General features: G+C 63.7%; 1 protein-coding gene across 7 annotated transcripts in view; it reads right to left on the bottom strand.

Annotated features, from left to right (window-relative positions):
• MCF2L (MCF.2 cell line derived transforming sequence like) overlaps window positions 1-11,702 on the bottom strand; it is an 89,931-nt gene that overhangs the window by 18,917 nt on the left and 59,312 nt on the right. For all 7 annotated transcript variants that reach the window (XM_040267466.1, XM_040267467.1, XM_040267469.1 and 4 more), the window contains exons 4-10: window positions 9,942-10,032; window positions 4,585-4,704; window positions 2,852-2,968; window positions 2,337-2,486; window positions 1,766-1,890; window positions 1,310-1,424; window positions 221-340 (exon numbers count right to left, since the gene is read on the bottom strand). In XM_040267466.1, coding sequence (XP_040123400.1) covers window positions 221-340; window positions 1,310-1,424; window positions 1,766-1,890; window positions 2,337-2,486; window positions 2,852-2,968; window positions 4,585-4,704; window positions 9,942-10,032 — 838 coding nt within the window. The remainder of the gene's footprint in view (window positions 1-220; window positions 341-1,309; window positions 1,425-1,765; window positions 1,891-2,336; window positions 2,487-2,851; window positions 2,969-4,584; window positions 4,705-9,941; window positions 10,033-11,702) is intronic.

Below are 11,702 nucleotides of genomic sequence, written 5' to 3'. Positions count from 1 at the left end.
GGGCTGGGGGCGGGCTGGGGGGTCAGTGAGGGCGGGCTGTGGAGTGGGCTGGGGGTGGGCTGGGGGGTCAGTGAGGGCGGGCTGTGGGCGGGCTGGGGGTCGGCAGGGGCAGACTGGGGCGTCGGTGGAGGCTGGCTGGGGGTCGGCGGGGTGGGGTGGTGACCCTAGGGCACGGTGTCCCGGCGGTCCCGCCGCCCCCGCCGCCCACGCCCACGCTTACACTGGACTTCTCCTCGAAGCCGGCAAGGTCCTTCAGGAGGTGCTGCACATGTGCTAGGCTGTTGCCCACGTCGGTGAAGGTCGTGACCTTCTGGGCCAGCACGTCCAGGGCCGATTTGACCTGAGACGGGGCAGCAGGGTGAGAGGCCACGCAGTGAGGTCAGTGGGAAGGCCATGGCTGGGGGACGGGGCGGGGGGGTCGGTGCCGTGGAAACTGGCTGCAGGGAAGGGAGAGGGCCCGGGCCTCCCTTGAAAGGGGGACTAGAGGGAAACTTCCTTGATCTGAGGGAGGACATCACAAAAGCCTCCTGCCAACACCCCAAGTGTAACGCTGGTGACGGACACCTTCCTCAGAGACTGCGCCCCACAGGGAGGGCCGTCCACTCTCGCCACCGTGATCCCAGTGGTGGGCGCTCCAGGGCACCAGGGCAGACAAAGAATAGACACAAAGAGAAGGAGGAAATCAAGCCACTTCTGTTTGCACGTGGCCTGATGGTCTGTGTGGCAACGCTACAAAACAGCGCCTGGATTGAGTTCGGCAAGGTTTCAGCACATGAGATGAATACACAGCAGTCTGCTGTATCTCTACAGACAGCAATGAACACACAAGACGCCAGATAAAAAGCGTACCACTGTCTACGGGTGCTTAAAAAATGAAACATGTACGTGTAAACCCAACCAAACACACACTGAACTCGTGCAAACGACACCGCGGCGGGAAGGACAGCGAAGAAAACGTGAACAGACGGACAGACAGAGGCGTTTACTGTCTGAGGAGTCAACGCAGAAAAGTGCTGATTCTCCCCAAAGTGAGGCACAGGTTCAACACAATTCTTGACAAAGCCCAGTGGGACTTTCTTGGAGACAGAGATCAGGTTATCTGACATTTACACGGGGGGGGGGCGCGAAGGAACCGGCACTGCTAAGACAAGTGTGAAGCAGGAGAGTAAAGGGGCGGGAACCCCACCTGGAAGGACGTGCCATTGGCAATGAGGTTCCACCCCGACCCCCGGCTCCGCGAGGCCGCAAGCGGTTCCCACGGGGCGCATCACCCACGCCGGCGCCCCCCGCAGCTCCCCAGGCCGCCCACCTCTCGGAAGTCCTGCTCGAAATGCCGAAGCTGCAGGCACTGCTCCAGTTTTTGCTGATGTTTTGCCCAAAACTCATCGAAGGCGGCCTCGGTCTCGTTCAGCTGGGCCAGGAGCCTGGGGAAGGGGCAGCAGCCACGCTGGTGTGGGCCTGTGAAGCCCCACTCCTGGCAGCACCAAGCCGTTGGGGAGGGCGTGTCGGGGGCCCTGCGTGTCTCCCCAGAGCCCAGCCTCGCCTCCACACGGTGGAGGGTGTGCCAGGGGCGGGGCCGTGTGTCTCCCCGCCTCACTTCCACGCTGTGGAGGGCATGCCGGGGGCCCTGCGTGTCCCCCCCTCCCGCGGCCAGCCTCCCTCTGCATGGTGGAGGGCATGCCGGGGGCCCTGTGTGTCCCCCGCGAGCCCGGCCTCCCTCTGCATGGTGGAGACTGTGCCCAGGCCGCGTGCCTTCCCGCCTCACCTCTGCACGGTGCTCTGACTGTCCAGCTGGTCCTGGTTGGGGCTCTGCTCTGGGCTCCGTGCCAGCGGCTCGCAAATGCTCTCCAGGACGCGCCGCCCCTCGACAAGCGCCAGCCTCATATCCTCCTGCGGGACGTCCAGGCTCGTCATCCAGGCCGCCAGCCCCAGACTTGGCCCCGGGTGGGGGCCCTGAGGGGTCAGAGGGCACCGCGACAACCCCCGCCCCCCCCCACCCCTGGACCCTCTGCTGCCCACCCACCTGGTGCCCCCAAGAGAGGGAGGCACCGGTGCGGTGAGCAGGCAGGGTAGGGTTACGGGTCTCCCAGGCAGCGGGCAGGAGTAACAGGAAACCAGGGCCCTGCGTGTCTGCTCCATCTCCAGAGGGAGCAGGGGGCTCTCGTGGGGGCACCCAAGGACCATCAGTGGGTCGGGGCCTCCTCTGACTCAGAGCCCACAGCGTGCGGCCGCCTCGGCCGACCCCGTCACATTCACCAAGAGCCAGTGTGTGCCGTGGCCGCAGGTCAGCTCAGCCGTCCGGGTCGGCCCCACCTCCCGCCGTCTCCCACACACACCTTGGCTCTGTGCTTCTTCTCGGTGTGGGCGAGGAGCACGGAGCTCGTGGACTGGACGTCATTGGGCAGCTCCGTCTCGGCCAGCTCGGTCCCAAAAGCCTGCAGCATCTGCGCCGTCTGCTTGACCAGCAGGGCGAAGCTCTCGACGGCCTGTGAGGAAGGAGACCGTCACCCCGAAGCCCGCGCACCGCGCCCTCCTGGGCCTGGAAGCCTGGCTGCAGCCCAGCCCCTCGGGAGACCCCCCAGCCTCAGCCTCAGCTCCTGCACAGACGTGGGCTCTGCACCTGCCTGAGAGCGATGCTGAGAACCCAGCTGGAGCTTTTCTCTGTCCCCATGTTCCTGAGCTCCAGAAAGCCACTCCCGACAGGACTCACGTTTCTCCTTCAGATGCCGAGGTCCACTGAGACCGTCGGCTCGTGCTCAGAGAGAATGCTTGGGAAACGGCACCAGGTCCTTGGAGCAGGTGGAGGCCTCGCTGCTGGGCGGCCTGGGGCCATCGGGGGTGGGGGACTCACCGTGCGATTGCAGAGCCATCTGGAGTGGCAGTAGGCCAGCGTCCCGCCCAGGTCCTCCGTCAGCTGGGACTTGTCGATGTAGCCGTGTAGTTCTGGGACTGAGCTCAGCATTATGACCTGGGGGGACGAGACCACCCATAAGCAGAGTGCCCCGCAGACCCAGATGGAGGGGCCTCCCAGCTCCCCCCACGGCAGGCAGGTGCGACGCTCCCTGGGCCTCGGCTCTCCCGTCCATGAAATGGGAGCACAGTCCCAGCAGATGGCAGCCATCGGGGTTAAGCAAAGCCCTGGACAGAGCTGGGCACTCTGCTGACATGGGGCCTCTGATTGGTGGGGGGGCCTGCATGTTCATGGAGCCACACACATTCCGAAGCTGCCCATCTGTCTGCATTCCCGCCAAAACCCAGCAGGCTGCATGGAGGCGGGGGCAGGCACTGGGCATGGCTTTTGTGGAGAACAGGGGCCCGGGGGCTCTTCCCCCGGGGGGGGTTTGTTTCCTGTCTTGCCCCTGCGCTCTGAGGTCACTGCATCCGTGAGCTTTGGGTAAAAGTACCACCTTTGCTTTGCAAACCGTCAGGTGCTGCCACTGAGGCCCTGGAGGTTCAGGCCACACGTCACTCGACACCACCTCGTGTTTTATTAAACACTGAGTCTGCTCCAGGCCAAGGGGCCATCCGACACGCCCCGGGTCAACGCTGACTGTCTCCACGTGGGGGCGGGTGGAGGGGACAGGGTGCCTATAAGACCACAGAGGACCACCCGCCCAGCCATCCGGGGACCCACGTTGAGACTCTTGACTGAGATGTCATCTTCTCTTAAGAACAGGCTACGGTGCCAGCTTTCAGCAGAGACATCCAGTCTCTTCGCTGTCCAGCAAGGCCGTTCGCCCAGAACACCCTGATTCACGCCAACAGGAGCGGAGACGGGTCGGTCAGCTATTCAAGGACTTAAGGCTCTTCTGTGATTTCCGTCTGCTCCGTGTCGACTGAAGCACGACGGAAAAGGCTGGCGCCCACCGGCCCTCTTAACGTTTTCTGCTCAGCGCTGGGTCAGCACAGGCCAGGGCACCAACACGGACCCTCCCCGGGTGGCGCTTCCCAGTTTCAAAGGGTGAACGAGACAGGCCAGGGAAGGGGCATCGTGGGCGACGGATCCTGTGAACCTGGCTTCTGAGAACTGGTGGGTTTGGTCCCACGTGGCCAGGTGCAGGGCGGAGACCCCTGCCCTCAGCTTCAGAAACCGAGGCTTTTTGATGCTACAGAGATGTGCGCACCCATTTCCCTCCAAAGCCCGGGGCCTGCGCCCCTGGCCCCTGGCCGGTGAAGGCCCTCCGTCGGCGCAGGAGAGCTGACCTCGGGGATGGTGGCCCGCACTGGGGCTCTCAGGTTTCAAGAGCAACCAGGCAGGTCCTGCTGGGGAGGTCATGAGGTGCCGGGCATGGGCCCCTGTGCTCCCTGGGTCCTCTGCCGGCAGCCCCTCCCCCCCCCGCTCCAGGAACCTGACTCGACGTGCCTGGCCTCCCCAAGGGAACGCAGCTTCCCGGGTGAGCAGCCTCTAAGGGATCCGCACAGCCTTGGCTTTCCGAGGACAGCTGGCAGCTGCCGGGCCTGCCCCATGCCGGCTGAGTGAGGAGGTGAGGCAGGGTCCTGCTGCAGCCGGGGGCTGCCCACACCCACTTCCCTGCCCAGCACCCTGGGCAGGGTGGGCGCTCCCCACAAGAGGTGGGCACTTACCGGCACCTTCATCTTAAAGTCATCTCTGTTGAACCTGAAGGCGAGGTCGGAGAGTGTCCTCTGGAAGAATCCGGTTGGCCGCAGGACGAGGACTAGCTGTAGGTTTGCGGGGAAGGACGCCTGCGGGGACACAGGCCGCGCTCCATCTGGGGTCCACACGCCCTCAGCGGCCCGCAGCCCCACGGGGAGGACTGGGTGCCTCCCACGCCAGCGCCAGCCCGGGGCGGAGCCGGGTACAGACACCGCACTCGGGGCATCGCCGCCCCTCACGCAGGAGAACAGCCACACGGCTTGGAACAGCTGTGCCACATGGCTTGTGGTCCTAAAGGTCAAAAGCTCTGACCTTTGGGGGGACTACGCTCAATGCCTTTTAATAACCCACAAAGGAAGAGAACGTAAAGATATACATATTCATATATATGCATAACTGAATCCCTTTGCTGTACACCTGAAGCTAATACGTTACAAATCAACTTCAATACAAACTTTAAAACAAAAAATCAGCTGCAGGAAGAGCTTTGGCCTCCCTTCTGGCCGAGTCATGCGTCCCCACACTCTTATCTTGGAGTCCAAGCCCCCAGCACCTCAGAATGGCTTTAGGGCCTTCACAGAGGTGGCCGAGCCAGGGTGAGGTCGTCAAGGTGGGCCCCGACCGGACACACCCCGTGAAGGTGACGTTTGAGCATCAAGACCCACAGAGGACGCATGTGGGGCGGAAGCAGATTGGGGGTGCTTCCATTGGCCGAGGGTCTCCAGAGGCCGCTGGGGGGCACAGACGGACCCCCTTGCAGCTGCAGAGGGTCCAGCCAGCTCAGACTCCCCATCCAGACGGGGAGACAGGAAACTCCGCCGTCTGAGGCCCACTGTGGTCCATGGCGTGTGTTAGGGTGCTCCCCAGGAACCAGGGCACGGGTGGCGCGAAAACAGACACACACACACACACACACAACAGAGAAAGAAGAAGCGAGCTCACACCCGGGCAGGCGCTCACGCCCGGGGCAGGCCCTCACACCCGGGGCAGGCGCTCACACCCGGGGCAGGCCCTCACACCCGGGGCAGGCGCTCACGCCCAGGGCAGGCCCTCACACCCGGGCATGATCTGACTCGCATGTGCACGTGAGCTGTGTGTGCCAGGCCTCTGGCGCTGGACGAGTTGCTGTCTGCACCCTGGGCTCCCGTCGGCAATGGAAGCGGGGGGGCGCAGGGGGGCGGAGAACGGTGTGCCATCCTCGCCAGGCCGGGCCGAGCTCCCCGCCGCCCACAGCATTCAAAGCCCAGCTCCAGGCCGAGGCTGTGATGGCTGCTTGGTCAGCCCCAGGCCCAGTGCCCAGTCCACTGGCCTCTGTCTGAGAGCAAGCCCCTCTCGTGAGAGGGAAGTGAGGAGAGGCCACGGGGCTGCCCCCAGCGCAGGGCAGGTGGGCAGTGCCCCTGGGCACAGACACGGCCAGTGTCCTGCGGCTCCTCTCCTGTCTTGCCCTGATGCCGCCCCGCTCTCCCACATGGACGTGCTGGGACCCTCCTGAGCCATCTGCAGTCAGGACGGCCCCCTGCCCAGGACATCCAGAGACGATCCCCACCTGCCCACACACCTCGGGTCCCGAGCACGGCCCGCGGGGGCCCCAAACCCTGGGCTGCCCGATGTGGCTCACACGCACACCCTTCCTGGCCTCCTGGCCCAGGCCCCGCCGGCACGTCAGGGGCGTCACAGAGGCCTGGGGTGGGCTCCGCATCTGAGGGCCCAGCCAGCGTGTCCCTGAAGCCCACGCCCCAGGGGCTGTCCTCCCACCGTCTCTGGGGGCCCCTGACTCCCTGCAGCCCCCGGGTCTCCCCAAGGGCACAGCCGCATCATTCGGGCTCCAAACAAGATGTCTCTCCAGGCTGGACCTCGCTGCCCCCTCCTGCTCAGACCCCTACATCCAAGCGCCAGCTCCCGTTGCCAGGGCTTGGCGGGAGTCCTGGCCCCTGCCCCGGCCTCAGCCCCAACAGTCACGCAGGGGCCGGACGTCTGCTCAGTGATGCTCTGCTCCACCTGCGGCTGCCTGGGGCCTGGGAGGTCCCTGAACCCCACCTCCCCCCGGGCCCTCCTCTTCCTCCCATGGAGGCTCTGCACGCCAGGACACCCCGCTGGTCACCCCCCACGACCCCGAGCCGTGCCTCCGGCCTGGCCACACTGACCTCCTGCCTGCCGGACCCCCTCCTGGGGCCCCAGGCACGTCTGCCCCGCAGTTCCCAGTCACAGCCCTGGAGAGCAGGACCATGTCCCCCGTGTCAGCCCCGGAGCAGCCCCGCTGGCCACCGTGGACAGGATCGCGTGGCCCCATGTCAGCCCCGGAGCAGCCCTGCTGGGCGCCGTGGGCAGGATCGCGTGGCCCCATGTCAGCCCCGGAGCAGCCCTGCTGGGCGCCGTGGGCAGGATCGCGTGGCCCCGTGTCAGCCCTAGAGCAGGCCCGCTCAGAGCTGCAGTGGGCTCTGCCCTCAGTTGGGACACGGCAGGTCTGAGCTTAGGGACACTGGACTGTGGACCCTCCACTCTTATTTTCCTTTCCGAGCTGAGCTGAAGGCATCCAAACAAGGAGAGAGAGCGCCCCGAAGGAGAGAACGTGCAGCTCACGAGATAGCACACAGGCAGCTTAAAATAGCCCCGAACTTCAGCAGTTATGTGAGCACCCAGGCTCACTCGAGCGGCCAAAGTTGGCCGCTGGCAGCTAAGTGTGGCCATCCAGGCTGGAGCACCAGAGTCTGCGGGGGTCCCCTCGCGGGCTCCGGCCCAGGGGTCCCAGCAGATGCCAGGTGGTCTCTCCCCCAACCCCCCTTGGATGAAGCACAGGCTGATGAGGCTGGGGGTCCAGACAGGTCTACGGCGGGAGATGGCGTCAGTGCGCCACCTCTGCCCACGCCCGACGGAGCTAGGGAGATGGACCCGAAGGCTGGCTCGGGGTCGGGTGGGGGGGACAGGGGCACTGGGATCAGCAAGGCGGGGCCTGCAGTGTCCCCGCCCCCGTGGCCGCCCCGCCAGGCCCAGCGCCTGGTCACAGGGTCAGCCGCCTGCAGCCTGCTTGTCAACACGACTCTTGGGTCCTTGTGTTTCCGCAGCACCACCCACCACGCCAGGCACACATCAGTGTCTCAGTAAATGTGCTGAAAACATAAACAGGACTTCTGGCATTACTACGATCAGTAAATTCTTGTAAGAAAAAGCACTGGAGTTCAAAGAGAATTTTTGACAATTTTGCTGGAAAATGCTCTCTTCTGGGGTTTCCAAAGCAGTACTGGGTAACCTGTAAGGCTTATAAAAAGAAACCTACACTTTTACTGCCGTCAGAATCAGTGCAAAAGTCAGTTATGACTCTCACAAAACAAAGCTTTAAAGATGCACCAGCTCTCTTCGGAAGTTCGCCTGGTTATCAGCTCGGTGAAGACGACCGTGTTCCCACTCGGCCGCGGGACAGTGCAACTGATGGCCGGTCTGCCCCGGGCCATCCTGCTGGCTTGCTGGGGACCTCAGGGACTGTTATTAGAAGTGATTTGTCTGTTTCTTAGCCAACAGTCCTCCCTTTGATCAGCCTTGCTAACTGACCTGGAGTGGCTGATTAGCTGGAGAGGTATTTACAAGGCTCCTGTTGCGCCCAGGGCCCAGGATGGGTTGTCGGCTACACGAAGATGGACGGCGCTGGCCCTGACCTCAAGGGACCGCGGTGTGCAGAAGAGGGAGGGTGCCCCACCGGGAGGAGAGGCCAGGCCGGGCCTGAGCGAGGGCTGCTCCGGAGGGCGCTGGGGGCTGCGGAGAGTGCAGTGGCAGCCACCCCGCCCTTGGGGGAGGGCACCCCAGGGGCAGGGAGTGGCATGGACGTGAGGTCTGGACGCCCATCCCCCTAAGAAGCGGCTGGCTGACGGCCCTGCACACCAGTGAGACACACACAAAAAGACCTGGGCGATCACTAGACCTGAAAATGTCAGTCTGACCGTGTAGCCTCTCAGAACAGCAGCACACTCGACTGGAGACTCACTGCCATCTAGCCCGGGACTTGCTGATTCCAGAATCACCTCTAGGAGTCCTCTGTCACCTCACCCACTGGCTCTTACAGTTTAGTCCTTAAGCTGGCCGGGCAGGTGACACCCATGTGCAAATCCACGTTAAAACTTAAAAGGGATGAACGGGGCACACTGGCTATCGGCTGGTGGTGGCACACAGTCCCCTGTGAGCTTCTGAGGACGCACAGGCAGGGGAGGGCGGAGGTGACACCTATACACTGCCCTGTGCTCTTCCGGAACACTCCCGAGCGTTTAGACCAGCCTCAGGTAAGGGACGACGTGGAGGGCGTGTGCCGGTGGGGCAGGCCAGGGGCGGGGACGGCGGCGGGGGAGGGAGACGGCATGTCAAGAGGAGAAGGCTGGGCCGCACCTGGGACGGGTGAGCACCAGGACCTCCAGGAGGGTGGGATCTCCCGCCCCCAGACCCCAGCCCAGCAGCCTCAAAGGGGCCAGTGCAGGACGCAGAACAAGGGCCTGGGGGCGGGTCACCCCATGGGGTCGGGAGAGGGCAGCGTCCGGCCCGAGACCCCAGCACAGGCGCTCTGGGCCGCCCTGCCGCAGACAAGCACACTTTCCATCCTCTCTGCAGGGAGAAGCACTCCCCACTTCTCTACCCAGCTTGAGCGGGGGTGGAAGCCAGCGCCAAAAATAAGAGCGGGCTCTCTGCTGACTGCACAGCCCTCTCCAGCTATCCCGAGGCTAAAAACAGCGCCCAGCGCCGCAGGGCAGCCGCTCTTCCACCCTGAAAGGCGGCCACGGTCTGCAGACTGGAGGGTCTCCACGTGGCCACAAGGGCCACCAAGGATAGGATGACTGCTGATAATCTGACCTGGTCATGAGACTAAAGAAGAAACAGCCCATTTGGAAGGAGAAAACAACACAGGAAAAGCTAGTCAACATAACCCCACGCCCGTAGCCTGAAGGTGCCCTGTGACACACTCGTCACCCTCAAGAATGACCGCCCCATAGCTCACGCAAGCGCTCACATGCTCAGCGTCAGACACAAACCAGCAGGTGACATTGTTTTCAAGTTATAACACGGCCCCTGAGTTAACCCATGTGAGACTAGTTGCACACAACAGTTTGCCACAAGTACACGCACACACACACGTGCACGCGCACACACACATTCCTGAGCAGCTCGAGGAGCCCAGGGAGGTGTGCGCTGGCCCTGCCCAGCCCCAGCTGGCACCCACCTCGGCCTTGGGTCCCACCGTGTATGCAGCCCCAGCCAGGACCCAAAGCGCCACTGGGCAGCAAAGGCCATGTCCCCCGCCCAGAGAAGGCACGGGGGTCGCTGGCCTGGCGACAACACTGACACTTACCGCTATTCTCAGGATGGACGCCTTGACCGAGGTCCATCTGTCCTGCCTGCGGTCTATGACCAGGATGAACCCGATGCCAGCGTCCTGCAGGCTGAAACGAGAGGGCGCGGTCAGCATGCACCCAGAGGTCCGGCCGTGGCTGTGGCGCGTCTCCGGGAAGAGCTCGGGGTGAACGGCCGCCCGAGACCCTCACACCACTGCTGCTCTGCCCAGCACCGCGGCCAGGGGAGGACAGAGCTGCCTGCGGCGCTGCCCCGAGCTCACCGGGCACCTCCCTCACGGGGCTCACTCTGACCGCGGTGGACAGATCGGCGCTGCGTTACTTCCCGCCCTGACACCAACCAGCTCGCAGCGCAGAAAGGCGGGCCGGGCCCCTCCGTCCTGGAGCCCAGCTTCTCCACTCGGAGCCCAGCAGCTTCCCTCCACGTGGACTCGCCAGTGAGCCTGTGGCAGGAGCCTGCGGCCCGGGTGCCACGTCAGCCCCAGCATCTGGTCCCCCGGGCTCATCCACGGCCTACAATCAATCACCGTCGAGGCTGATGGCACGGCCGCAGCTTGGGGAGAGCCCCCCGCAGCGCCCGGAGGTGTGCGAGCATCCAACGGAGGCGGGGGATGAGAGGTGGCTTCTCGCAGCGGCAGCATCCGTGAGAAAGATGCTGAGACCGGGACGACAGCCCATCCCGCTCACCTGAGTCACGGCCGACCCGGCGGCGCTTCTGCAGGACGACCCACCCCCAGCCCTGCCAGCCGGCGTGGGCAGCAGCGCCCACCAGCCAATCCTGCGAAGGATTGAGCGCGCAGGCCTAGGCTCCCACTGGAGCACTGACTGCCAAGTCTCTGCACATATCTGCCACAGCCGCGTTCAAACAGAAACCAGAAATACATGGTGTACATATAAATTATGTGGCCTGGCAGTACTCTGCCTGCTGCAAATGTTATGTAACACGGTGAGAGCTGAAACAGCCCAAACCCTCCCTGATCTCAGAGCAGGGACGGAGACACAGTCACACCTGTGTGGGTATGCACACCTGTGCCTGCACGCCTGTGAGGGTACGTGCACGCCTGTGTGGGTACGTGCACGCCTGTACAGAAGCAGGATGCCTGTGAGGGTACATGCACGCCTGTACAGGAGCAGGCACGCCTGTGAGGATATGTGCACGTCTGTACAGGAGCAGGCACGCCTGTGAGGGTACATGCACGCCTGTGAGGGTACGTGCACTCCTGTACAGAAGCAGGAAGCCTGTGAGGGTACATGCACGCCTGTACAGGAGCAGGCACGCCTGTGAGGATATGTGCACGCCTGTACAGGAGCAGGCACGCCTGTGAGGGTACATGCACGCCTGTACAGGAGCAGGCATGCCTGCGAGGATATGTGTACGCCTGTACAGAAGCAGGACGCCTGTGAGGGTATGTGCACGCCTGTGAAGGTATGTGCATGCCTGTGAGGGTACATGCATGCCTGTACAGGAGCAGGACGCCTGTGAGGGTATGTGCACGCCTGTGAGGGTATGTGCACGCCTGTGAGGGTATGTGCATGCCTGTGGGGGTACATGCATGCCTGTACAGGAGCAGGACGCCTGTGAGGGTACGTGCACGCCTGTACAGAAGCAGGCACGCCTGTGAGGGTACATGCACTCCTGTACAGAAGCAGGATGCCTGTGAGGGTACATGCACTCCTGTACAGAAGCAGGACGCCTGTGAGGGTACGTGCATGCCTGTACAGAAGCAGGACGCCTGTGAGGGTACGTGCATGCCTGTACA

The sequence above is a fragment of the Oryx dammah genome, unplaced genomic scaffold (genome assembly GCF_014754425.2).
Source record: "Oryx dammah isolate SB20612 unplaced genomic scaffold, SCBI_Odam_1.1 HiC_scaffold_24, whole genome shotgun sequence".
Classification (NCBI taxonomy): Eukaryota; Metazoa; Chordata; class Mammalia; order Artiodactyla; family Bovidae; genus Oryx; species Oryx dammah.
The sequence above is the reverse complement of the archived record's forward strand: the minus strand, read 5'-3'. Positions and strand labels throughout refer to the sequence as shown.